This window comes from Fusarium oxysporum, chromosome IV, assembly GCF_013085055.1.
Source record: "Fusarium oxysporum Fo47 chromosome IV, complete sequence".
NCBI classification, from domain to species: Eukaryota; Fungi; Ascomycota; class Sordariomycetes; order Hypocreales; family Nectriaceae; genus Fusarium; species Fusarium oxysporum.
The window spans coordinates 1,353,066-1,373,532 of NC_072843.1; the positions used below are offsets into that span (position 1 = coordinate 1,353,066).

Consider the following 20,467-nt stretch of genomic DNA (forward strand, 5'->3'; position numbering starts at 1 on the left):
TCAGCTAATATCTCCATGACAGATTACAGCAAGTGCCTTGTAGCTCCCTGTTTGATGATTTACTCTCGCAGCTGTTTCGCTGGCCTGATTCACCACACGATCCTTTATATCATTGATCGGACGATATAAGAGGCAGAAACTGAGTAAAACTCTCAGTGATTACTTGATTTTTAATTTTCCTTCCTCATCGACTCGAAATTGCGGGTCGCGCAAGTCGTCGTCAGCTGGAGCTTTGATCGACAGCTTCACATCTCGGCTTTCGCAATCCTCCTTTGTTAACCTCTATCGGTCTGCGCATGATCTAACTTTCCAATATGCATTTCCGAGACTTTGCGCCTCGTACGGCGCTTGTCAGCTCGCTTCTGGCTATACCACAGCTAGCTTCTGCTTTCTACCTCCCCGGTGTCGCCCCGACTACCTACAAAGAGGGAGATAAGGTTCCGCTTTACGTGAATAGCATCAAGCCTGTCGACCGCTCCCAAGATCCGCGACTACACGCCGTTGTCTCGTACGACTACTACCATCCTGCCTTCCAATTCTGTCAACCTGAAGGCGGCCCTCAATATGTTTCGGAAAGTCTGGGTAGTATTCTCTTCGGAGACCGCATCATGACTTCTCCTTTTGAGCTTATCATGGGCAAGAACGAGACGTGCAAACCCCTTTGCAAAGTCAAATATACTGAGAAATCGGTTCAGTTTGTCAAAAGCCGCATCGAACAGGGCTACAGTCTGGAATGGCTTGTGGATGGATTGCCAGCGGGACAGGAAGTTCTCGATCAATTAACCGGCACTACCTTTTATAATCCCCGATTCTTGCTTGGCCAGGATGATAAGGACGACAACATTCTGTTCAATAACCACTACGAAATCGCCATCGAGTACCACGAGGTGAACAAGGACCCCAACCAGCGCCGTGTCGTCGGTGTGGTTGTGCAGCCAAGTTCAAAGGAGTACGGCGGCGAGGCTGATTGCGCCAACCACCCGCCCATCGTTTTATCTGGGGGCGAACAGCATGTTGCCTTCAGCTACAGCGTGATCTGGCGCAAGTCCGACACTGCCTGGGCCACTCGATGGGACAAGTACTTGCACGTGTTTGATCCTAAAATCCACTGGTTCTGGCTTATCGATACTGCTATCATTGTTGTTATCCTTGTTCTCACCGTCATGTCCATCCTGGTTCGCGCTCTCAAGAAGGATATTGCTCGTTATAACAGACTCGACCAGATCGACCTCGACGACTTTGGCGGTACCTCGGTTGTTGAGGATGGTGTTCAGGAAGACTCTGGCTGGAAGCTGGTCCATGGCGACGTCTTCCGAACCCCTTCGCGTCCTCTTCTGCTCTCAATCCTGGCCGGCAATGGTGTTCAGCTGTTCTGCATGACAGGCTGTACCATTCTCTTTGCTCTCCTTGGATTCTTGTCTCCTTCAAACCGTGGATCCCTTGGAACAATCATGATCCTCATGTATACTGTCCTTGGTTTCGTTGGTGGTTATGTGTCTGCTCGAACTTACAAGGCATGGCAAGGTGAGAGCTGGAAGTTGAACATTGCTTTGACCCCTACCTTGGTTCCCGGCATTGTCTTCTCCAGCTTCTTCCTCCTGAACCTCTTCCTCTGGGCCAAGCAGTCATCAGGGGCGGTTCCTTTCACCACCATGCTTGTGATTGTTGCTATCTGGTTCATTATTTCGATTCCTCTCTCGTTCGGTGGTTCCTGGGTTGGATTCCGCTCTCCTCAGTTCCAACCCCCTGTCCGTACCAACCAGATTCCACGACAGATTCCTCCTGTGAGCACTTACCTTAAGCCTGTCCCTAGCGTGCTCATTGTCGGTCTTCTTCCCTTCGGTGCCATCTTTGTCGAGCTCTTCTTCATTATGAACTCGATCTGGTTCAGCAGGATCTACTACATGTTTGGCTTCCTGTTCCTCTGCTATGGTCTCATGATCGTTGTCTGCGCTGCTGTCACTATCCTCATGGTATACTTCCTGCTATGTGCTGAGAACTACAACTGGCAGTGGAGATCTTTCCTCGCTGCTGGTATGAGTGGTGGCTATATCTTCTTGAATTGTCTTTTGTACCTTGTTACAAAGGTCAGGGCGAGTGGATTGGCTGGTATTGTGCTCTACATGGGCTACAGTGCCATCATTTCATTCCTCTTCTTCATTCTTACTGGTAAGTTCTTTATAAATCCTCCTTTACGATGACATTCTGACCTTTGCAGGCTCCATCGGCTACTTCGCCAGTTGGTGGTTCGTTCGCAAGATCTACTCGTCCATCAAGATTGATTAAGAGACGACCATGCACCAATTATGACGAATGGATCATCAACGACAAGTGACTAATGAACAAGAGACGGAATTTTGGTGTTTGTAAAATACATGTACGACCAGCGTCTGGAATTCGCGTTTACCATGAGCCGTGCTTTAAGCTGCAAACAAGTGCCAGATCGGCGAGATTATGGTGATAAGGATCGGTGGTGTTGCATCAGCACGCTGCGAGTACGGAGTAGATTCATTTTCATTTAGACGGATATCAAAATCAGGCCAGTGCCAACAGAGCTGGGCCGTGTTGGCTATTGACGAGGAGGTATTGTTCTGCATTGTTTTTAAGCTTATTATAGATATCAAAAATTCGTTGGCTTATTTTCTCCTGCTCAATCGTCGTCGTCATCGTCATCCAAATCATCCAGATTAGTAAACTGGAACTGGGCCTTTTGCTGTGGAGGTCCAGTTGGGCTCCTTTGTTCGCCAGGGGCAGCCGGACCACCAACCAGACTTGCACGTCTCCAAGCCTCTTGCTCCTTTTCTCTCTGGCGTTCTCTCTCGATGCGCTGGCGCTCGCGTTCCTCACGTTGCTTCTTTTCGCGCTCTTCCTGGGCAATACGGTCCTCTTCTTCCTTCTGCTTTCTCTCCTCTTCCTCACGACGCTTGCGCTCTTCCTCCTCGGCAGGATCGTAGCCCTTGGGGTCGATGCCCTGCTCCTGGAGGAGCTGGTTAGCAGCCAGGGAGCCAGCGCCAAGCTGAAGGTCGTTTGGCCAAGGGAGGAAGATCTGGTCAGTCAAGGGGTTCAAGAACTGTGTCCACTCGCTGGGCAGGACGGTATTGGCCGACATGGAGGACTGTTGAGTCGCGGGTTCCTGGGAGACGACTGGTGTACCATTCATGACTGCCGGGCTTTGAACCTGAGACGATGGAGGCGCAGATGGTGTCATGACTGAAGCTGCTTGCGACTCGGGTCCTGGAGTCTGGGCTGCTGGTGTTTGACCGCCTGGAGTTTGAACTTCCGGGACATCTGGCGTCGGTGGTACGGCTTTAATAGTGCCTGCTGGTGGCATAGTCGTTTTGCTGATACGTCGGGCATAATTGAGCAGTTCTTCGTAGGCGATGGGGTAGCTTGGGCCAGAAGGAAATGTGGTGGTTTGCGTCGTCACGATATCCTTGCGAGTAGTCGCTAGATTCGAAAGAGTATTGCGGATCTGCGTATCAAGGGCGTTTGAAGATTCGCGCAGTTGTTGAATACGTAAATAATTGTTCTGATGAGTTTGGACTGAGAAGCGAATTAGCTAAAACATTCATGGCTGGCCAAGTCGTATGAATTACCTTCTTTCAAGCCTCTGCTTAGTTCTTGGTCTGCTGCATTGAGCTCCTCTCCTTGTTGTATAGAGGGATGGTATTTCGTGACTGAATCAATTAGATTTGCGAGAGCTTTCTCTACTCGCTCAAAGCGACCATCGATATATTTGTCCATCACAAGATCGTGGTTGATCACGGCGACTTTTCTAGTATCAAGTACTATGAAAGTAAATAAAAGAAAGGTCAAAGGCAAGGCTGCTATAGCAGACCGAAGCTTGGAAGTCAAAGTGGGCCCCCGCCTGCGGTTATAATTGGTCGACTGCCCCAGAGCTTCTTTTAGGCCTGAGGCCAAACAAACCCGATCTTTCCCGTTCGGCAAACTCGCGCAACCACGTTCAAGGCCTTCTTTTACGACGACGACATCGACAAGCAATTGAACGACGAAACAGGCTTCCACCGCCCTACAATTCAAGATGGTCTCCTACGTACGTCCGAACCCTTCGATACGACCGCCGAGAACTAGCTACAGATATTCACGAATGGCTCGAGGCGTCTTTCACCAAGTGTGCAATCGACTGACCTGATTCTCACCAGACTCCCATCCGCATGTCGGAATTCAAGAGCAACTATGGTCCTAAGTACGTTATACCAGTCTACAATCCCCTAACGTCGAATTCGAAGCGCACTGTCAAGGCATAAGCGAACTACGACTCTCGACATCCTCGCAAGGGTTCATATGGAATAGTGACGTTGGCTAATACTCTGGAATAGGTACCATCCTCAGCCCAACGTTGCTGGCATCACCCCCCAGTCTGCCTTCCGAATGTAAGTGCACAACTCCAAACCGAAATTGCGATCGAGAACCGAATATGCAAGCGAACCGAGTTTCAATCTCCTTTCCGTTTCTCCGAAGTTCTTGGAATGATCAACCGCGGCTGAGATGGACATGGCGGATGATAGATTGAGACTGGATTAGAGATTTTGCTGAACGACCGATCGTTATACTGTGGATGGGAACTGACTGGGTTATAGCGGCTCCCGTCTGGCTATGTACGGTGCCCCCGCCGCTGTTGCTGTCCTCCTCTTCGCCAACGGTATCCCTCGTGTGCAGCGCGATGTTCTCCAGGTACGAATCACCTTCTCTCGACACTATTTGATCATGATATTAATTCCTATACAGAAGATCCCTTTCCTTGGCAACTACTTCCGAAAGGAGATCCACCCCGCCGACAACGTAAGTCTTGACTATGATACGAAGCATTGGGGTCGGTTATTAATAGTCTGTATAGCCTTTCTAAATTATCTGGTGGACTTGAGGAAGATAGACGTTGTTCAGCGCCCCTGCCGGCTCTCCTTGTATAAGATATTCCAATAGACATGTTATGAGTCTTGAATTTTGCTGTGAAATGTACGGCCTGTGATTGGTTGGTGCCTAAGTGGTTTACTTGTAGGCAGAGACATGCCTAGCACCTTATGGAAGTCCTCTGCAAAAGAATAGACTTGTGATGGCATGGAAGATTTGAATAGAGCGATTCCTATCACTGTTATAGTCTACAATAGGTATCCTTGGGCTGTCACATGTTGCTTTGGACCATTTGGGGTTGTTGATATGATGTTCCACTCATTAAAGTACAGTGTCACTAACTCACTGCGAAACACTGTTCTCTCTCCTACATGTACAACTTGCCCGTCTTATACAATTTCAAGCTGACTTTCGCCATTCATTTATCCTTCACCTTTCCTAATTGTTGTCTCTCTTAACAGAAATCTTTGGCTTCTTCATGTCATGAGAGGATTCCAATTGTTCCAACACGATCTCTTTCGCGTTCAGCTAACTGCTGGTGAACACTTGTCAAGATGGAGCTATCTCAAGGATACAAGACAGTAGCAGCCTTCATCATTGCGCTACCTCTTTTTGTCTGGCGATTTAAGAACTCTTCAGGTCCTAACTCGCGCTTAGAGGGTTTCTTCTTTTATTGCCTTTCTGTCGCTTCTGTCTCTTGGTTGTATGCCGTCTCAGTACTGGTCCCTGAGCCTTACCTGGTACGCCTCATCTTATATCGTACTCATTGCACAGATGCTAACTCGAGTTAGGATGAAGTATTCCATATACCGCAGGCGCAAAAATACTGCCAGGGGAGGTTCCAAGAGTGGGATGACAAGATTACGACACCACCAGGGCTGTAAGTTTCACGCGCTTCTATACCCCTAAGCAAATGCTGAGCCCAGTACAGTTACCTTCTCTCTCTTGTAACACCTGGAGTTATCCGTCCTAGTAGTTCAATAAGTGGATACTTCTGCGACGTCAAGAGTCTACGAGCTACCAACGTCGTTGTTCTGATGATACTCGCCTTCTTGGTCCTGAAGTGCCGTCGAGAGATCGAGGCACGTCTCTATGAAGCTCATGCCTCGACCCGGCTACGCAATACTTCACAATATGCAGTTCACACCGCACTCAACATCGCCCTCTTTCCTCTTCTCTTCTTCTTCTCTGGACTTTACTACACCGATGTTGTATCTACTGCAGCCGTCCTGGTCGCGTACTTGAACCACTTGAAGCGCATTGGTCGAGATCGTAGTTCTGCCTTGAACGATCTAACAACAATCTTCCTTGGAATTGTCACACTTTTCTTTCGCCAGACCAATGTCTTCTGGGTAGTTGTGTATATGGGTGGCCTAGAAGCTGTCCATGCTGTCAAGACATTGCGGCCAGAGCAGGTTGATCAGCCAGTTATCTTGACGCTCTTTAGGCAGATCAAGTATTTTGCATGGAGATATTCCCTTGGGGATGTCCATGACCCCCCACTGCACATGATGTGGCCAGATGGTAAACCAGCTCTTTCCTACAGGTTAACTTGTCACTAACTGAAGACCAGACATGCTCTTCTGTGTCTTGAGCCTGGGAATCGCAGCGATTTGCAACCCAATCCACGTCATTAGGCAAATATGGCCTTACGTTGCTGTCCTTGTCTCATTTGGTGGCTTCGTAGCATGGAACGGTGGTGTTGTCCTCGGTAAGTACTCTCTTTGCATCGTGTCGAGTCTGTGGCTAACGACACAAGGTGACAAATCCAACCATGTTGCTACTATCCACCTCCCACAGATGCTCTACATATGGCCTTTCTTTGCTTTCTTCTCTCTACCACTTCTAGTACCGTATGCCCTACCCATCATTAACATAGGACTGCGAATACTCCCGCAGGCTGGATCGCCTACATCAACTAGCAAACCAGCCCCCGAGGCCAATGCAGAGCCGGCCTCATTTTCCTTCAGCAAGTCACGAAGGTCAGGAAGCTCTGACAAAGACTCGGCGACTGGCAGCTCGGACAGAATATACCCACGTCCATCGAAGCCACTGGAAATCGCCAGCTTCATCTTTGGGATTAAGCTTATACTCTGGCCCCTCTACCTCCTTGCGACCATAGTGCTCTCACTCGCCATCGTCCGCTACAACACTATTATCCACCCCTTCACTCTGGCTGACAACCGCCATTACATGTTCTACATCTTTCGATACACCATCCGACGGGCTTCTTGGATTCGATATGCTTTGGTTGTCCCCTATACCTTGTCTCGGTGGATGACGTGGGGTGCCGTCGCTGGCTGTTCACGGTTCTTCACTATTCACACGCGTGCCTGTTCTGTTTATGGGAATGGAACAGGAAATCCTCCCTTCCTGAGTCATCCTATGGTGACTAACGTTGGGTTTTCGCCAAGACAGACTTATACTCCCTTTCCAACAGAGATAACGGAGAATTCTCAGGATACTTCCAAAGATCAAGAACTGACCAAGGCTTTGGAAGATGACCCTCTTCTTGCTTCCGTTATACCAGCTTCCACTTCGGCTGGACTCATATTCTTGCTTGCCACAACCTTATCACTCATGACGGCCCCGCTAGTAGAGCCACGATACTTTATCATACCCTGGGTGATGTGGAGGCTGCTTGTACCTGCGTGGAGGCTTCACGACCATGGTGGTTACAGCGATATTGCTTCTAGGCTCTCAAATCACCCAAAGACCAGGCCTTTGTTTGAGTTCTTTCAACACTACGATCTGCGTCTTATCATTGAAACGTTTTGGTTCATCGCCATCAATGTTGCAACAGGCTACATCTTCCTCACCAAGCCTTACATATGGAAGGCGGAAGATGGGACTGTGCTGGACGACGGTCGACTTCAAAGATTTATGTGGTAAACACAAGATGGAGGGGATGTGAGCGGTGTGGTTGCAAAAGATACTCTTTTTGTATTTTTGTCTTGATAAGCATGTGGCCCTCTTATCGCTGGGAACCCATTTCATGCCAGATGTGAAATATACCCAAACACTGAACGCCATACCCATGGTCCAACCCCAGACCTATTTGTAGCCCTAATCATACCCAGTTTCATATCGAGCATCCCAAATTCATGCAAAAGTGAAGTTCGTGCGTTTGTACCAGAGTGGCTTATCATGTAATGAGTGATGCATACACATCTTTCCTGCCCCGTCCAGTAGTCGTAAAAAGTCTCATAAAAACAATCATGCGTCAGATTATAAGCTTAGACGATCCAAACTTAAGCCATCATTGCTTCTCACCCGGCGGATAACGCCAAGCTTGAAGAACTTCTCTTCACCGCCTGGTGTGCGTCCACCGATATACCACTTGTCGGCACCTATCACATCACGGAACCCTTCGCTGCTGCTATCGCTTCCACGTCGACCAGATGATCCGGGAATAGGAATGGCGGTACCGTTGGCGGGGGATGTTGATGTCGACGGTGAGCAAGAGGTGGTGTTTCGGGGTGGACGGATGGCGACACTGGAAGTAGTTGATTGTTGTTGAGACTGGTGATGATGATGTGACGTAGAAGTAGCAGTGGTAGTTGTGTTTGCTGCAGTTGCTGTGGCAGTTGTAGTCGTCGTGGTATCTCGGGTGTGCTTGTTTGGCTGATGTTGATGTGGAGCGGTAGTAGAGATAGAGGGGCCTTGAGGACGGAAGGCGGCGAGGAAAGAAGACAGGAAATACGGTCGTTGTGAAGGCATCGTGAGGTTATCGGTCTGATGTGTTGTGATGTGATGGAGGGAGGTTGGCGGTAGAAGTCGACGGAGTAGTAGCCGAGCGACGGTCCGAGCAAAGCCGAGTTGCTCTTATTCGTGACGATGCCGGTGTATGCGCAGTTGAAAGACAGCCAGTCCCTAATTATTTGTGTTGCTTGTGTTTTGTGATCAACCGTCGTAGTAAAGTGACTCAATTGTTTCTTGGTGGAAATGGGATGAAGAAGTGGAGTCGAGAGACATGAAGAAACAGTGACAGTGGCAGTCTGGGGAAGAGCAACGGTTTAATCGTAGTCACTGACGTCGACTTTTTGTGGAGGAAGAGAAACGAGGGAGGGGAAAACCCGGAACCAGCAAATGCCAATGGCAGGGATATCATAGGTCAGGCTTTTGCATTTTAAGTGTGTGCACGTGCGGTACACCAATGAGAGTAGACCAGGTCCTACTGTACTGCAGAGGAGGTTAGGGGAACTGAAGAGGATGGCTCGGTTGGGCTTGCACTAGTTCAACGTGAAATGCGGAGGTGGTTTGAGAGTTTAAGGGTGAGGATTTGATCTTATTGGGTATGCAAGTTGAAGAGAGGGTTGATGGCTTGGTAGAGGTGTGATACTGGCGGTTATTTTGTGAACAAGAGGTTTAGGGATCAACTAGTTACCGTACATACAGTATGCTCACTATACTGTTCACTGAACATCATGGTCTTGGGAATGAACTATTCAAGTAACTACCAACGCCAGTGAAGTGAATTGGCTGTCAGTTGACTGAAGATATCCCTTCGCCCGCCCGTCTGACTATACACATCCAACCGTTAAGTGTCACCTCAATCAGACCCCAATTCACAAAAAGCAAAGAGAAAAAAGGTCAGTGTAAGCGAGATCCTTTCAGCATCCAACGCCTGCCTAGACTTTTCCATGCACGTTTGCCCATGCAGCATCACAACTCATCTTGTCCAGCTCTCGAAGATCACTTCCGCTTTCAAAGCTAGGCGACACTAGTCATGACAGTCATAACCCTGTTTTCAACCACCATTTTATCAATCATCGCGATGAGTATCGAGACGATACAATGCTCTTTACTGTCCTGAGCAAAGGCTCGTTCTCATTCTCATTTACTTGTGCGATAGACTGTTCATGTCCGTCTTGTTCCCGTGTTAAAGCAGCACTCTTTCATCTCCGGACTCTCGGGTCAAAGGGCTCCTTGTGACAGCTGAATGTGAATGCGTGTATGCGAGCATGATCTGATAATCTCTGACAATGCAACTGCAGCCAAACACATGGTGATCGTCAGACTCTGGGGTTGGGACTGGTGAGTAAAGGGCTTTATCCGTTTGGTCGATCGGATTATTGCACTGATTGACAAGTAATATGAATTTGTAGGAACAGGTTCAGGATTGTAAAGAATATGTACGATTACCTAACAATTCATGATCGTTGGTCTGCCTCGGCCTGGGGGTCCTGATATCTGACTACCCTAGATTGTAGAGATCGACTGAAACTTACTTCCATTGTCTTACAAGCTAGCCAGCTCGTACTGCGAATAACCTAACTGACCACGGAAATACTTGGCCATGCTGTGTAACAATGCCGCCCTATTCGTTGAGATGTCTGTCCTCTCAACGACTTGTGCCATACCTTACTATAGCGGTGTAGACCGTAGACCCCTCACCACCAACCACCCATGACTATTCGTACCCATATTCCCCTCCACAGAAAAAACCCGCCAGCGCATAATGACAGCTGGTTGTAGCTGCAGACCTTGAACATCCATTGTCTATGCAGTCTTTGCATGATCCCACTCCCGTGATACCCTCATAAACTCCATCTCACTCAGCAATGCCCAGCTTCAAAGCCCGTATCCTCAGCTGGATCGTCTGGTGGTGGTTCAAGAGCACATGGAGTTCAGCAGAGGGGATCAACAACCGCATCGCCAAGGAACGTCTTCGTCCCGAGCGTGTGCCCCCCAAGCACCTCTACAAGGAATTCGCCGTTGAGGAGTACAAGAGAAAAGGCCACATTGCGGATTATGTCGTTTACATAGTCTCTCCAAAAACAGAGACGCCGACCCGTGGTCGAATCTTGTATCTCCATGGCGGTGGCTTCGTCTTTGATATCACGCCTCAGCATTGGGAGCTGGTGGCCCAGCTTGCGAGGCGTCTGAATGCTACTGTTACCGTACCGATATACCCGCTTGGCCCTGAGACGTCGCTCATGAAGATGTATGAGTTCGTGCAGCCGCTCCACGACGAACTCGCATCGGCACCAGATCGGACGCCGTTTTGGGTCATGGGTGATTCAGCTGGAGGAACCATGGCTCTTGTCCTTACGCAAAATGCGAAATTGGCTGGTAGACAGACTGCGCAGAGAATTGTGCCCATCACGCCTTGCACTGATTCCAGTCTCGTCAATCCTGAACTTCACAATGCAGCGCTCAAGGACCCATGGCTGGACGTTCCTGGCATCGCCGAGATTACAAGACTCATTTGTCCAGAGATGGATACCCAGCATCCCAATGTTAGTCCCATCTACGGAGATCTGAGACTACCGCCAATGTTGGTGTTTGCAGCTGGCTTGGATCTCTTGACGCCTGATACCAAGAAGATGGTTGAGATGGCTAAGGAGCAGGGTACAAAGGTAGAGCTGGTGTATGGAGAGGGCATGATTCACGTGTGGCCTATTTTACCCATTCAAGAGGGCAGGCAAGCTGTGGACAAGATGGTCGAATGGTTGGGAATCAGTTGATAATTTCTTTGAGTGGGTTGTCTTGGGCTACGGCGTTGGGTTGGGGTTTTGAACGGCATGAGGATACCCCCAGTGAGACATGATGATGATGACGACTACTATATATAAGAATCATATGTTTATGATTGGGATGGGATAAGATACAGGATACTTTCATATGTCTATTGCACTCAGACGACTTATGGCTGCGAGTCCAGACGTGGCCACACTAAGGTATATAAAAACAGCTACATACATCAATTGGTTTTATTATGTCTATCTGCATGGTCAAAGTCTCCAAGATGAAGATTATGCAAGGGCGTAGTACAGACGGATAGCATCTCGGCTTCCAAGTTCCTATCCATCTGTATACAAGGCGGTGGCTTAAGGACCCCATCAGAGGGAACACAAGATCTTATAGCCCGAGATGATATGAAGTCAAGGTAGGTTGTCCCGAGAATCCATGCGTAGTCAGCATTAACATGGCTGTGTTTGCTGCTCTTCCGCCAGAATACACAGGGTTTCTCATTTATAGTATCAACTTAAAGACTTAGCAGCTTATGTACACACTGATTGGCTATCCCAAGACTTGAGGCTTCACATGTCAAACCAAACAATCCTGGATGATAACGATGAAACGACTACTAAGACCTGTCGACTTATACCCGCGCTCGAATAATTGATCACTTCGAGATTCATGTCATCTGCACGAACAATGACGTTCCGGATATCATTCAAACGTTCAGAAACCCATGAAACGAGCAACACCAACGAATTGATACAAACACGAAAAGTCGGTAAGGCTATCATGTTACACAACCAACGGGAAAATTGTAAGTGGCTTATCTTGTGTGACATGCCACGGAAAGATCTGTAAGACGAACTGCAAGGCTGAGCAAAATATTCTATAACTCGACCACTGCCGTAATTCGAAGCCAGCCATGTTGGAGATCTTCAGGCCCAAGGTATCATCGCTTGAGCGCCACCACTCGCTACAGCACAGATAATCTCGGTTATCTGTAGAGTCTATTAGATTAGGTTATTGACGTTTGTTAATCCATGTATGTAAAGCACTCGACAGCAAGGTCCCAATGCATCGGCAAACCGCATCGTCCCAAAAGGGTATTCATCCAGCGTCCATCCGTTCCGAGAAACCAAGATAACCCCTTTCAATGCTGTTCGGAAATTGCCACGGCATTAGACTCGAGTGACAGCGGATATAGATAACGTATCATTGCATGTTCTCCGAATTGGTAAAGTGATCAGCCTGTTTTCTACGTGGTATTCGCTATATATGTATCGACAACAAAGCTTCGGCCCCCATCTCCCCCCAAGACCATACCCATACCTTACATTAGCACTGGCAAAAGCTGTGCCACAACTCTATATAGAAACGCCCGATGTCCCATGTTCGGGGCCTTGATCTCGCCCGTACCCGTAAACGTCAAGTCAATGCAACATGTTCCGTCAATGTTCGCCAGCCGTCTGCCAGTGGTTGCCACCCGCCAGGTGCGTGGACACTGAATGACAGCTGCCAGTGCGATAATTAGCATAGTATATATCGATATCCTGGCCTCATCGTGACTTTGTAATCTCTCTTTCCTTCTCACAATCCCATTCTTGCTGCCTTTTTGATTGATACCCATCTGGTCTTCTTATTCTTCATATTTTGGTCATTTCCGCTCGCCCAACAACCTCGCTCGAGAGTACAACATGTACGACTCGTTCTATTTTTCGATCAAGATGGCGTCAGTGCTTCCCTTGATGCCTTCGCTTTCCATTGGATTGGTCGTCTTGGGTATGCTCGTGATGGGCATGATCGCCTTTAACGTCTTTGTATATCCCTTCTATGTATCCCCCCTTCGATATCTCCCCGGACCAAAAGCAAGTAAACTCGCCCTTCGTTTTTCTATCGTATTGCTAACGTTGATAATAGGACAATGCCTTCTTTCTTGGACAGACTGCAAAGTTCCTTCGGGTGCCTTGGTTTCCTGAACTCTTTTGCAAGTGGTCTCGCGAGTTTCCCGATGCACCCATTATTCGATACCTGAACTTTGCCAACGGTGAGACACTGTTTGTAAACAGTATCGAGGCATATAAGCAGGTCCTTCAGACGAAGAGCTCGTACTTTGTGAAGCCTGCCTTTGCGAAGCAGTTCGCGCATGAATTCATCGGCGATGGACTTCCCTTCGTTGAAGGCAAGCTTCACAAGGTCCGTCGAGCAGCCATCAGTCGTAAGTACAATCAACCCTACACGGATTGAGACCAATGCTAACTTTTTATTAGAACCATTCTCGGCTGCACGACTCAGAGCCTTCTCCCCTGTTGTTCAGCAAAAGGCCGAACAACTGATCGATGTACTGACCCAACAACGCAACGAACACGGTAACGTTGAGAGTAAGTAACCCCCCCCTTTTTGTGCGACTGAGCTAACAATCTTATAGTTGAGAGCAATATCTGGAAAGCAGCCCTCGACGTGATTGGGCTCGAAACGTTGGGCCTCGATCTTAACCACCTCGGATCCGACGAGTCTCCGTTGTTTGACACCTTCACCACGATGATGCAACCCTCGACGTTTGGCCATGTTGTCAACTACTTGAACTCACTAATCCCAATTCGACAGTATGTACCCCTGAAAGAATGCATTGAGTTTTCTCAGAGCTGTACCCGAGTTCGGGAGTTCATTGTAGGCTTGATGACGATCCGACGTAATCAGTGCGAACAAGGCCTTGTCAACGAAAAGCACCGAGACGCCCTCCAGTGTTTGTTGGAACACTCCGACCCTGATTGGAACGACAAGAATGTCGTTGAATATGTAAGCCACCCCTGAATTCTGAATGTTGTGGATTGTGCTAACTGTTGTAATAGGTTTTGAATCTTTTGATCCTTGGACATGACACGACAGCTTGTTCCATCACCTGGGCCGTCCACGAGCTCTCACGCCGACCGGATTGCCAGCAGCTTCTGCGAGATGAAATCACAAGCATGGACAACACTTGCGGCATGTCTAGTTTCAGCGATATCGACAAGCTCCCGTATCTGCACAACTTTGTGCGCGAGGTTCTGCGACTCTACTGCGCAGGTAAGTAATCCATCTCCCATCCCCTGACATTAGGAAATTGATTAGCTAACATGTTTATAGTGGCCATGGCACCTCGCCAAGCGACCGATGACGTCGAAATTGACGGTATCATGATCCCCAAGGGAACCGTGATCCAACTCTCGCCCGCGGTGATGAACACGCACCCTCTGGTCTGGGGCCCAGACGCGCAGGAGTTCAACCCTGACCGCTGGAGCGATCTCACGGGTGACGCGACAAGCGCCTACGCCTTTGAGACGTTTCACAACGGCCCGCGCATGTGCATTGGCAAGCAGCTCTCCCTCTTGGAGATGAAGACCATGCTTGTAGAGATGGTGCGCAAGTTCAAGATCGAGAAACCTCTTGGAAACGAAGAGAAGCAGGTTGACGTCGCTGGACCGGCTTTCACACTGCGACCAAAGGAGAATTTGGTTGTGCGTTTGGTGGAGATGTAAGAAAGAAGAGAGGAGTATCTGGGCCACTTTCTTTTGCTGACGTATTATACGGACTTTGGGGAGTTTTAGGACACGACACGGCACGACATGACATGACATGACAATGATATTGCATTAGACATTGGCATTTAGACACAGACAGATTCTGCAAGAGGCGGAATCAGGTGACTTGGAAACAAAAGTCACGATGGATTTATGCATGTAGATTTGAGCAATAAATGCATTTTTTTTTTTTTTTTGTATGAATATGTCTCCATCATGACTTGGTTCTCATGATGAGGATACTCAATACTCACCCCGCAATTTCTAGGCCTCAATTAGTTAAAACCGTCCCGCTCGTTTCTCGAACTTTCCAGGGAACACGCGCTTAGAAATCCAATCAAAAGCTCTATCAATCCCTCCCAAAATCAAGGGTCCTTTGCCCTTCTCTCCTCTAAACTTAACGTAACGTACCTACATGTGTCATTGTGGCTCGCTCGCTGTTTCCAGTAACTCCCTGCTTCTGTCTTCTAGAGTGAACATCACAGCTCGTTCGCTTTCTGCACATTTCACGCTGCGATTTCTCTTGATTCTGTTCCTCCTTTTTCTTTTCTCTGCTGTTCAGTTTATTCTCCTTTTTTCTTTGCCATCATAATATCAGCCAGCGCCTTTATAGATACGGGGTCCTCTTGTCCGAGCATCCGGCATACAGTAACGAATCCTCTATTACGGCATAAATTACTGTCCAATCTTACCACATCTCACTACCACTCACCCCCCAGTCTCACGCACTGCACTTGACTCAACATGTCTAAGTCGCTACAGCTCAAGAACGAAGGAAACAAATGTTTCCAGGCGGGGGACTACGTCGGCGCCGATAGCCTCTACTCCAAAGCGTGAGCATATATAATCAGCACAGCTTAGAGAGAGAGCTTATTCTGACAAAGATCGCAATAGCATCATCGCCGACCCCAAAAATCCAGCTCTTTACACTAATCGCGCCATGGCCCGTCTTAAGCTTAATTATTGGGACTCAGTAATCACCGACTGCGAGGCTTGTTTGCAGCTAACGCCAGACAACATGAAGGCCCGGTACTACCTTGCGCAAGCACAGATCGCTCTTCGCGACTATGACGCTGCGCTTGAGAACGCTCTGCATGCGCACAAGCTGTGCGCCGCCACGGGAGATCGCTCGCTCGCTGCTGTGACGGCTCTCGTTCTTCGCTGCAAGAAAGAGCGCTGGGACGATCTTGAGAAGAAGCGGGTTCGCGAATCGCAAGATCTTGAAAGGGAGATGCTTGAATTATTGACAAAGGACAAAGAGGCTATGCTGGCCGAGACGGATGATGGGATGGTGAGGCAGGAAATCGAGGAGGAGAGCGATGCCAAGATTGAGAGGATGAAAGAGATCTTTGAGAGAGCAAGGGCAGATGGTGAGAAGAAGAGAGAGGTTCCAGACTGGGCCATTGACGATATCAGTTTTGGATTCATGGTTGATCCTGTCATGGTAAGTTCCTCACCACGATCGAATGCCAGGCTTGCTAACAAGGTACAGACCAAGACTGGAAAGTCATACGAGCGCGCGTCTATCATGGAGCACCTCAACAGACACCATAGTGATCCTCTCACTCGCGAGCCACTTGTGCCTTCTGAGCTACGGCCAAACCTGGCGTTGAAGCAGGCGTGCGAAGAGTTCCTCGAGCAGAACGGTTGGGCTGCTGATTGGTAGTAGAAAAAGCAAATGACGATGAGAGTTGGGAATCAGCGGATCGGAGGTCTTTTGATTAAAATCTTATTAAATGCTTGGAGTTTCAGGTGTTCAGAGACTTATTTCAGAGATGCTTTGGGCTTGAATAGCGTAACGTTTTGAACGAATTCATGAAAGTAATAACGGCAATTCTCCTCTTAATCCTCCACGGTCACTCATGCTATCAGTGCTGCAGCCAGTCGTTTCATAAATAATATGTTTTTAACGTATACAACTGATCCTTATTCATCATGTCGTGTTACTATCCTCCACTGACCCGGCCATCATGTCCCACAGCAGTTTTGTATATAAAGGTAGTCATCAAGCTCGCGCTCCGTCCAAGACATGTCTATACCCTACTTAACCCAGGCGTGACGACATTATACAATCGCTATGCAACCGAATAACCCAACCAAGCGATCCCAGTAGTCCAAAAGAAAAGAACACCAATAGCGCCGTGCAAATGCATGTTTTCCCCCTTCTTACTCAAAGCACCACCCCGAATGCTGACATTACCCATCGGATTTGCCCCTAGAGAAAAGATGGGCCCGGCTGGCTATCGTCCTTGACGAGTCCGGCCCGCTCTTCCTCCGTTGGGTCCGCGACGTGTGATGTTGATCTAGACGATGAGTGAGGCCGCCGGAAAACGTTATGGAATGAAAACTGACGTCGTGTCGTATCCTGAGGTTGTCCATGAGGCGGGGGCGTCGGAGGCGCAAGGCTGTCACCACTTCGGAATGACGCCCCTCGGTACTCAGTATCCTGTCCGTTGTACTCGTGCTCCCGAGTTTGACCATAGTAAGCGGCGTGTTCTTCGTCGGCCTTATCCCGGGGGACGGCAATCTCAGTCAGGGGGACCGGGTGCATCGGGCTGCGGGGCCGGGGTTTATCGTCTTCATGATCGTCGTTGGCGTGTCGGCCTGAGAAGTTGGTGAAGCCTCGGGCTCTACCTCGGATGGTACCTGCAATGCTAGAGAAGAGTGTGTTTGTTTCCTGACGGTTGTTGTCGTCGTCGCTATCGTCTCCGTCTTCGACCGGTGGGAACTGCGACATGCCTAAAGGTGGATGTTGTCTTGGACTGCTTGGTCTTACAGCAAAACGGGGTGAGGTGGGCGGCATCGGTGGTGGAGGCGATGTTACTGATCCTGCCCTAGAGCTGCTAATCGTTCCGGTCCTGAAAGTCATTGTTCGTCTTCTTCTCAAACCATCCCATTCCCACTCCGGCTGCTGTCCATCCTCTCGGATAGGGTCCATTGTGTCCATCATCATCTTTTCCTCGTGGAGTCGCTTGAGCTCTTCGGCTTCCATTCTAAGTCGTCGCTGAGAGATCTGTCGCACGATGGCAGCGGCTCCGCGGATGGCATCAGCCTTGGGTTCCGACTCTGGCTGTTCCTGCTCGGCAATAGTCTGGATCTGATCGAGGTCACCGCTGAAGACTGCTGCGTCGGGCACATCCTTTGCGGATTTTGAGAGCTGCAGTAACACTACTCCGGAACAAATTGTTAAGAAACCTAAAACAACGGTGACGATAGACTGGGCAGTGCCCTTGAAACCTTGGAAAAGAATCGCTGACGTGATAATAGTCGTACTGGTAAAGTAGACGTAATATGTCGGGGTAACGAGGGCTGCGTTATAGATGTTGAGCGCTTTCTGTGATGAGCTGTTAGTGACTGAGATAAAACGGAGAGCTGGGCTCATACGTTGAGATAAATGATCTCCGTCAATAATGTGCCAATGACAAAGACGAATAAAACCCATAGGAACCATTCCTTGTACTGAGGTTTGCCCCCGATCCAAGCAATGATGGCAGCACCCAGTCCTTGAGTCGAGACGACACTGAGTCCACCAATCCAACTGCAGATTGAGATGTATACCAACATATTCTTGTTACCATATCTTGGCCCAGCCCATAGTGCAGTGGCGATAGAACCAACTATGATAAGGCCGGCATAGGTGAGAAATCCGGGTGTGATAAAGTATTTCTGCATCTCTTGAATATCGCTGACGGATGATGTATGGGGAGCATTCATAACAATAACAACCGAGCCGACAATGCAGAGGAAGCAAGCAACTTTTCCGACCATGCTGAGGCGCTCTTTGAGGAAAATGGCTGAAAGAATAGCTGTGATAACAACGGACAATGCGCCCAGAGGAGTGACGAGGATTGCATCGGTGAAGGCGTATGCGACAAAGTTGAGGATTTCGCCAATGATCATAAGTGTCATTCCCGCCCACCAGTAGAAGTTTTTGAGGTATCCATATCCTTCTCCAGCGACCTCATTGTATTTTTCGTTGGCGCGCAATAATCCGACTTTCTTTAGAACGAAAGAGATACCGATAAAGACACCAGACCCAACAGCCAAACCAATACCAACGGGTTTATAGAATCCAGGTCGATCGCTCGGGTCGCCGCCGAGGCCGCCACTTCGTGCGAAGATATCGGCGTCCATTGCGGTTCGATAGTCGATGTTCAAAACGGAGACGGAGAGGGAGGAGGAGAGTCGAAGCGGAAATCTAGACTCTATTTAGGACCACATGTGCGATGGTGACGGTATCGGTTGCGGCAGCGACGAAGGACTCTGGTTTATAGGGGGTTGAAGCAGACTATAGCGATATAAGCTCATAAGAATGACGAACAATTGAAAGTAAGAGCTGCGGGGAAAGTGAGATAAGGTAATTCTAGGAAGAGAGTATACAAGAAGAAAGGTTGAGAAATCAAATAGTCTGTCTAGTGCAGGGCTCTGAAGATACTGTACGAAAGTAAAGAAGAAACCTTGGAAACGGCGTCGTACACACCAGGCCCAGCCAGCTTGTGATGAAAGAGCCTAGATGAATGTGGGTGGGCTCCTGAGACACCCAAAAGAACAAGTACCGGTACATGCGATACCCATTTAGGCGCTGTCCCCGCTGCAACCTGCCAACTTCCAGTGGTCCCCAGCCAACCACTTCACTCAAACCTAAACAAGCTACAGAACAAGCTCCCCTCCATCTGCTGTTACCGGCCCATTGGGCGGAGATCTTAGCGTTGAAGACATCAACAAAAAGAAGACATCTATGTACCTCGTGGTTCGGCATGTCAGTGACAGTCAATACCCCGAGGCCGAAATAAAAGAGAGATCAATTATACTTTCCTTGGTCACGATTAATTAATTAACTAATTACTACCGGGGCATTCCAAGTTTATGACCGAAATGTCATGGGTCATCACCCGCTCAACGGGCTCTTGGACCAACGGGCGCTAAACAAATCGACGTCAGCACCTCATCCATGATGAGCCTGAAACCCATGAGACCTGTGAATCTGGGCTGCTTCAGTGGCTGCTGATGACTTGTAGATATTTGATAGGGGCCCTTGTATCGATCGATGCTTGACCTGCCCATCTCGGTAAGCCCTTGGCGCAGCATTTGGGGATTTTGATGTACAGGTACTTGATGGCCCTCCGCCCCCAAAAAAGCCACTTACATACGTACGTCGAGGGGCTAGATGACGATGAAGCATTGCGCATCTCCTGGCCAAAACCCATTCCGTTGGAGACGGAGTCTAAAAGTTGAAGATTCTTCCTCTTAGATTGATCAAGTTGACCGCTTCTACTCACCCGCACGCTCTGTAGAACAACACTGTCAGCTGTACTGAGCTTGACCGCTGAATAACGAATGTTCTTACTGAGCTGATGGTGGCTTTAAAACTGTTAGGCCAAGGCGGACTCTACTCAAGCGCATCCGCCAACGTGGGGTGGCCCCAGGGAGCAAGAAAACCTCTGACGTTGAACCAAAGTGTCAAAAATACCTAACCTAAGCTCCCCTAAAATCTATACCCGATTTACTCAGTTCTTTTTGTCACTTGGAATACAGGTCCCAAGTTTTCTTGCCTCCCCTTGGGTGGTCGT

General features: G+C 48.7%; 9 protein-coding genes across 9 annotated transcripts; 6 read left to right on the forward strand and 3 right to left on the reverse strand.

Moving 5' to 3' along the window:
• The first annotated feature begins 57 nt into the window (after positions 1 to 57).
• Positions 58 to 2,468, forward strand: FOBCDRAFT_28331 (uncharacterized protein). Its single transcript, XM_031179589.3, has 2 exons — positions 58 to 2,169; positions 2,219 to 2,468. Exons 1-2 carry the CDS (start codon positions 315 to 317, stop codon positions 2,284 to 2,286), a joined length of 1,923 nt encoding a protein of 640 aa, XP_031045476.2. The 5' UTR covers positions 58 to 314; the 3' UTR covers positions 2,287 to 2,468.
• Positions 2,469 to 2,492: 24 nt separating this feature from the next.
• On the reverse strand, positions 2,493 to 3,786 carry FOBCDRAFT_28334 (vitamin-D-receptor interacting mediator subunit 4-domain-containing protein). Its single transcript, XM_031179588.3, has 2 exons — positions 3,597 to 3,786; positions 2,493 to 3,543 (listed from the first exon to the last, which is right to left on the reverse strand). Exons 1-2 carry the CDS (start codon positions 3,742 to 3,744, stop codon positions 2,651 to 2,653), a joined length of 1,041 nt encoding a protein of 346 aa, XP_031045475.2. The 5' UTR covers positions 3,745 to 3,786; the 3' UTR covers positions 2,493 to 2,650.
• A 146-nt stretch (positions 3,787 to 3,932) lies between these two features.
• On the forward strand, positions 3,933 to 4,963 carry FOBCDRAFT_220348 (ubiquinol-cytochrome-c reductase complex subunit-domain-containing protein). Its single transcript, XM_059609556.1, has 6 exons — positions 3,933 to 4,054; positions 4,164 to 4,207; positions 4,341 to 4,394; positions 4,602 to 4,695; positions 4,750 to 4,803; positions 4,859 to 4,963. Exons 1-6 carry the CDS (start codon positions 4,043 to 4,045, stop codon positions 4,865 to 4,867), a joined length of 267 nt encoding a protein of 88 aa, XP_059467069.1. The 5' UTR covers positions 3,933 to 4,042; the 3' UTR covers positions 4,868 to 4,963.
• Positions 4,964 to 5,245: 282 nt separating this feature from the next.
• FOBCDRAFT_318066 (DIE2/ALG10 family-domain-containing protein) lies at positions 5,246 to 7,791 on the forward strand. Its single transcript, XM_031179583.3, has 5 exons — positions 5,246 to 5,612; positions 5,664 to 5,752; positions 5,804 to 6,396; positions 6,446 to 6,583; positions 6,632 to 7,791. The coding sequence occupies exons 1-5, from the start codon at positions 5,427 to 5,429 to the stop codon at positions 7,762 to 7,764; spliced, it is 2,139 nt and encodes a 712-aa protein (XP_031045470.2). The 5' UTR covers positions 5,246 to 5,426; the 3' UTR covers positions 7,765 to 7,791.
• FOBCDRAFT_220351 (uncharacterized protein) lies at positions 7,792 to 8,912 on the reverse strand. Its single transcript, XM_031179585.3, has one exon. The coding sequence runs from the start codon at positions 8,590 to 8,592 to the stop codon at positions 8,101 to 8,103; it is 492 nt and encodes a 163-aa protein (XP_031045472.2). The 5' UTR covers positions 8,593 to 8,912; the 3' UTR covers positions 7,792 to 8,100.
• Positions 8,913 to 10,308: 1,396 nt separating this feature from the next.
• Positions 10,309 to 11,580, forward strand: FOBCDRAFT_220352 (alpha/beta hydrolase fold-domain-containing protein). Its single transcript, XM_031179581.3, has one exon. It carries the CDS (start codon positions 10,437 to 10,439, stop codon positions 11,340 to 11,342), a length of 906 nt encoding a protein of 301 aa, XP_031045468.1. The 5' UTR covers positions 10,309 to 10,436; the 3' UTR covers positions 11,343 to 11,580.
• A 1,200-nt stretch (positions 11,581 to 12,780) lies between these two features.
• Positions 12,781 to 14,855, forward strand: FOBCDRAFT_291466 (cytochrome P450; the record flags this gene model as incomplete). Its single annotated transcript, XM_059611786.1, has 8 exons — positions 12,781 to 12,834; positions 13,029 to 13,157; positions 13,258 to 13,555; positions 13,608 to 13,718; positions 13,766 to 14,007; positions 14,038 to 14,136; positions 14,190 to 14,403; positions 14,464 to 14,855. 8 exons carry the CDS (start codon positions 12,781 to 12,783, stop codon positions 14,853 to 14,855), a joined length of 1,539 nt encoding a protein of 512 aa, XP_059464648.1.
• Positions 14,856 to 15,278: 423 nt separating this feature from the next.
• On the forward strand, positions 15,279 to 16,752 carry FOBCDRAFT_220355 (uncharacterized protein). Its single transcript, XM_031179578.3, has 3 exons — positions 15,279 to 15,730; positions 15,792 to 16,341; positions 16,390 to 16,752. Exons 1-3 carry the CDS (start codon positions 15,642 to 15,644, stop codon positions 16,561 to 16,563), a joined length of 813 nt encoding a protein of 270 aa, XP_031045465.2. The 5' UTR covers positions 15,279 to 15,641; the 3' UTR covers positions 16,564 to 16,752.
• FOBCDRAFT_180421 (magnesium transporter NIPA-domain-containing protein) lies at positions 16,753 to 19,388 on the reverse strand. The gene is made up of 2 exons (XM_031179575.3): positions 18,282 to 19,388; positions 16,753 to 18,231 (listed from the first exon to the last, which is right to left on the reverse strand). The coding sequence occupies exons 1-2, from the start codon at positions 19,029 to 19,031 to the stop codon at positions 17,113 to 17,115; spliced, it is 1,869 nt and encodes a 622-aa protein (XP_031045462.1). The 5' UTR covers positions 19,032 to 19,388; the 3' UTR covers positions 16,753 to 17,112.
• Between the last annotated feature and the right edge of the window lie 1,079 nt (positions 19,389 to 20,467).

Coding starts and splice junctions, on each gene's coding strand:
- FOBCDRAFT_28331 (XM_031179589.3), top strand. CDS start 315: ATGCATTTCCGAGACTTTGCGCCTCGTACGGCGCTTGTCAGCTCGCTT. Junction 2,170..2,218: donor CCTCTTCTTCATTCTTACTG/GTAAGTTCTTTA, acceptor TGACCTTTGCAG/GCTCCATCGGCTACTTCGCC.
- FOBCDRAFT_28334 (XM_031179588.3), bottom strand. CDS start 3,744: ATGGACAAATATATCGATGGTCGCTTTGAGCGAGTAGAGAAAGCTCTC. Junction 3,544..3,596: donor AAGCAGAGGCTTGAAAGAAG/GTAATTCATACG, acceptor TTCGCTTCTCAG/TCCAAACTCATCAGAACAAT.
- FOBCDRAFT_220348 (XM_059609556.1), top strand. Junction 4,208..4,340: donor AAGAGCAACTATGGTCCTAA/GTACGTTATACC, acceptor ACTCTGGAATAG/GTACCATCCTCAGCCCAACG. Junction 4,395..4,601: donor CCCCAGTCTGCCTTCCGAAT/GTAAGTGCACAA, acceptor ACTGGGTTATAG/CGGCTCCCGTCTGGCTATGT.
- FOBCDRAFT_318066 (XM_031179583.3), top strand. CDS start 5,427: ATGGAGCTATCTCAAGGATACAAGACAGTAGCAGCCTTCATCATTGCG. Junction 5,753..5,803: donor ATTACGACACCACCAGGGCT/GTAAGTTTCACG, acceptor AGCCCAGTACAG/TTACCTTCTCTCTCTTGTAA. Junction 6,397..6,445: donor GCACATGATGTGGCCAGATG/GTAAACCAGCTC, acceptor ACTGAAGACCAG/ACATGCTCTTCTGTGTCTTG.
- FOBCDRAFT_220351 (XM_031179585.3), bottom strand. CDS start 8,592: ATGCCTTCACAACGACCGTATTTCCTGTCTTCTTTCCTCGCCGCCTTC.
- FOBCDRAFT_220352 (XM_031179581.3), top strand. CDS start 10,437: ATGCCCAGCTTCAAAGCCCGTATCCTCAGCTGGATCGTCTGGTGGTGG.
- FOBCDRAFT_220355 (XM_031179578.3), top strand. CDS start 15,642: ATGTCTAAGTCGCTACAGCTCAAGAACGAAGGAAACAAATGTTTCCAG. Junction 15,731..15,791: donor GATAGCCTCTACTCCAAAGC/GTGAGCATATAT, acceptor AGATCGCAATAG/CATCATCGCCGACCCCAAAA. Junction 16,342..16,389: donor TCATGGTTGATCCTGTCATG/GTAAGTTCCTCA, acceptor AACAAGGTACAG/ACCAAGACTGGAAAGTCATA.
- FOBCDRAFT_180421 (XM_031179575.3), bottom strand. CDS start 19,031: ATGGACGCCGATATCTTCGCACGAAGTGGCGGCCTCGGCGGCGACCCG. Junction 18,232..18,281: donor CGGAGATCATTTATCTCAAC/GTATGAGCCCAG, acceptor AGCTCATCACAG/AAAGCGCTCAACATCTATAA.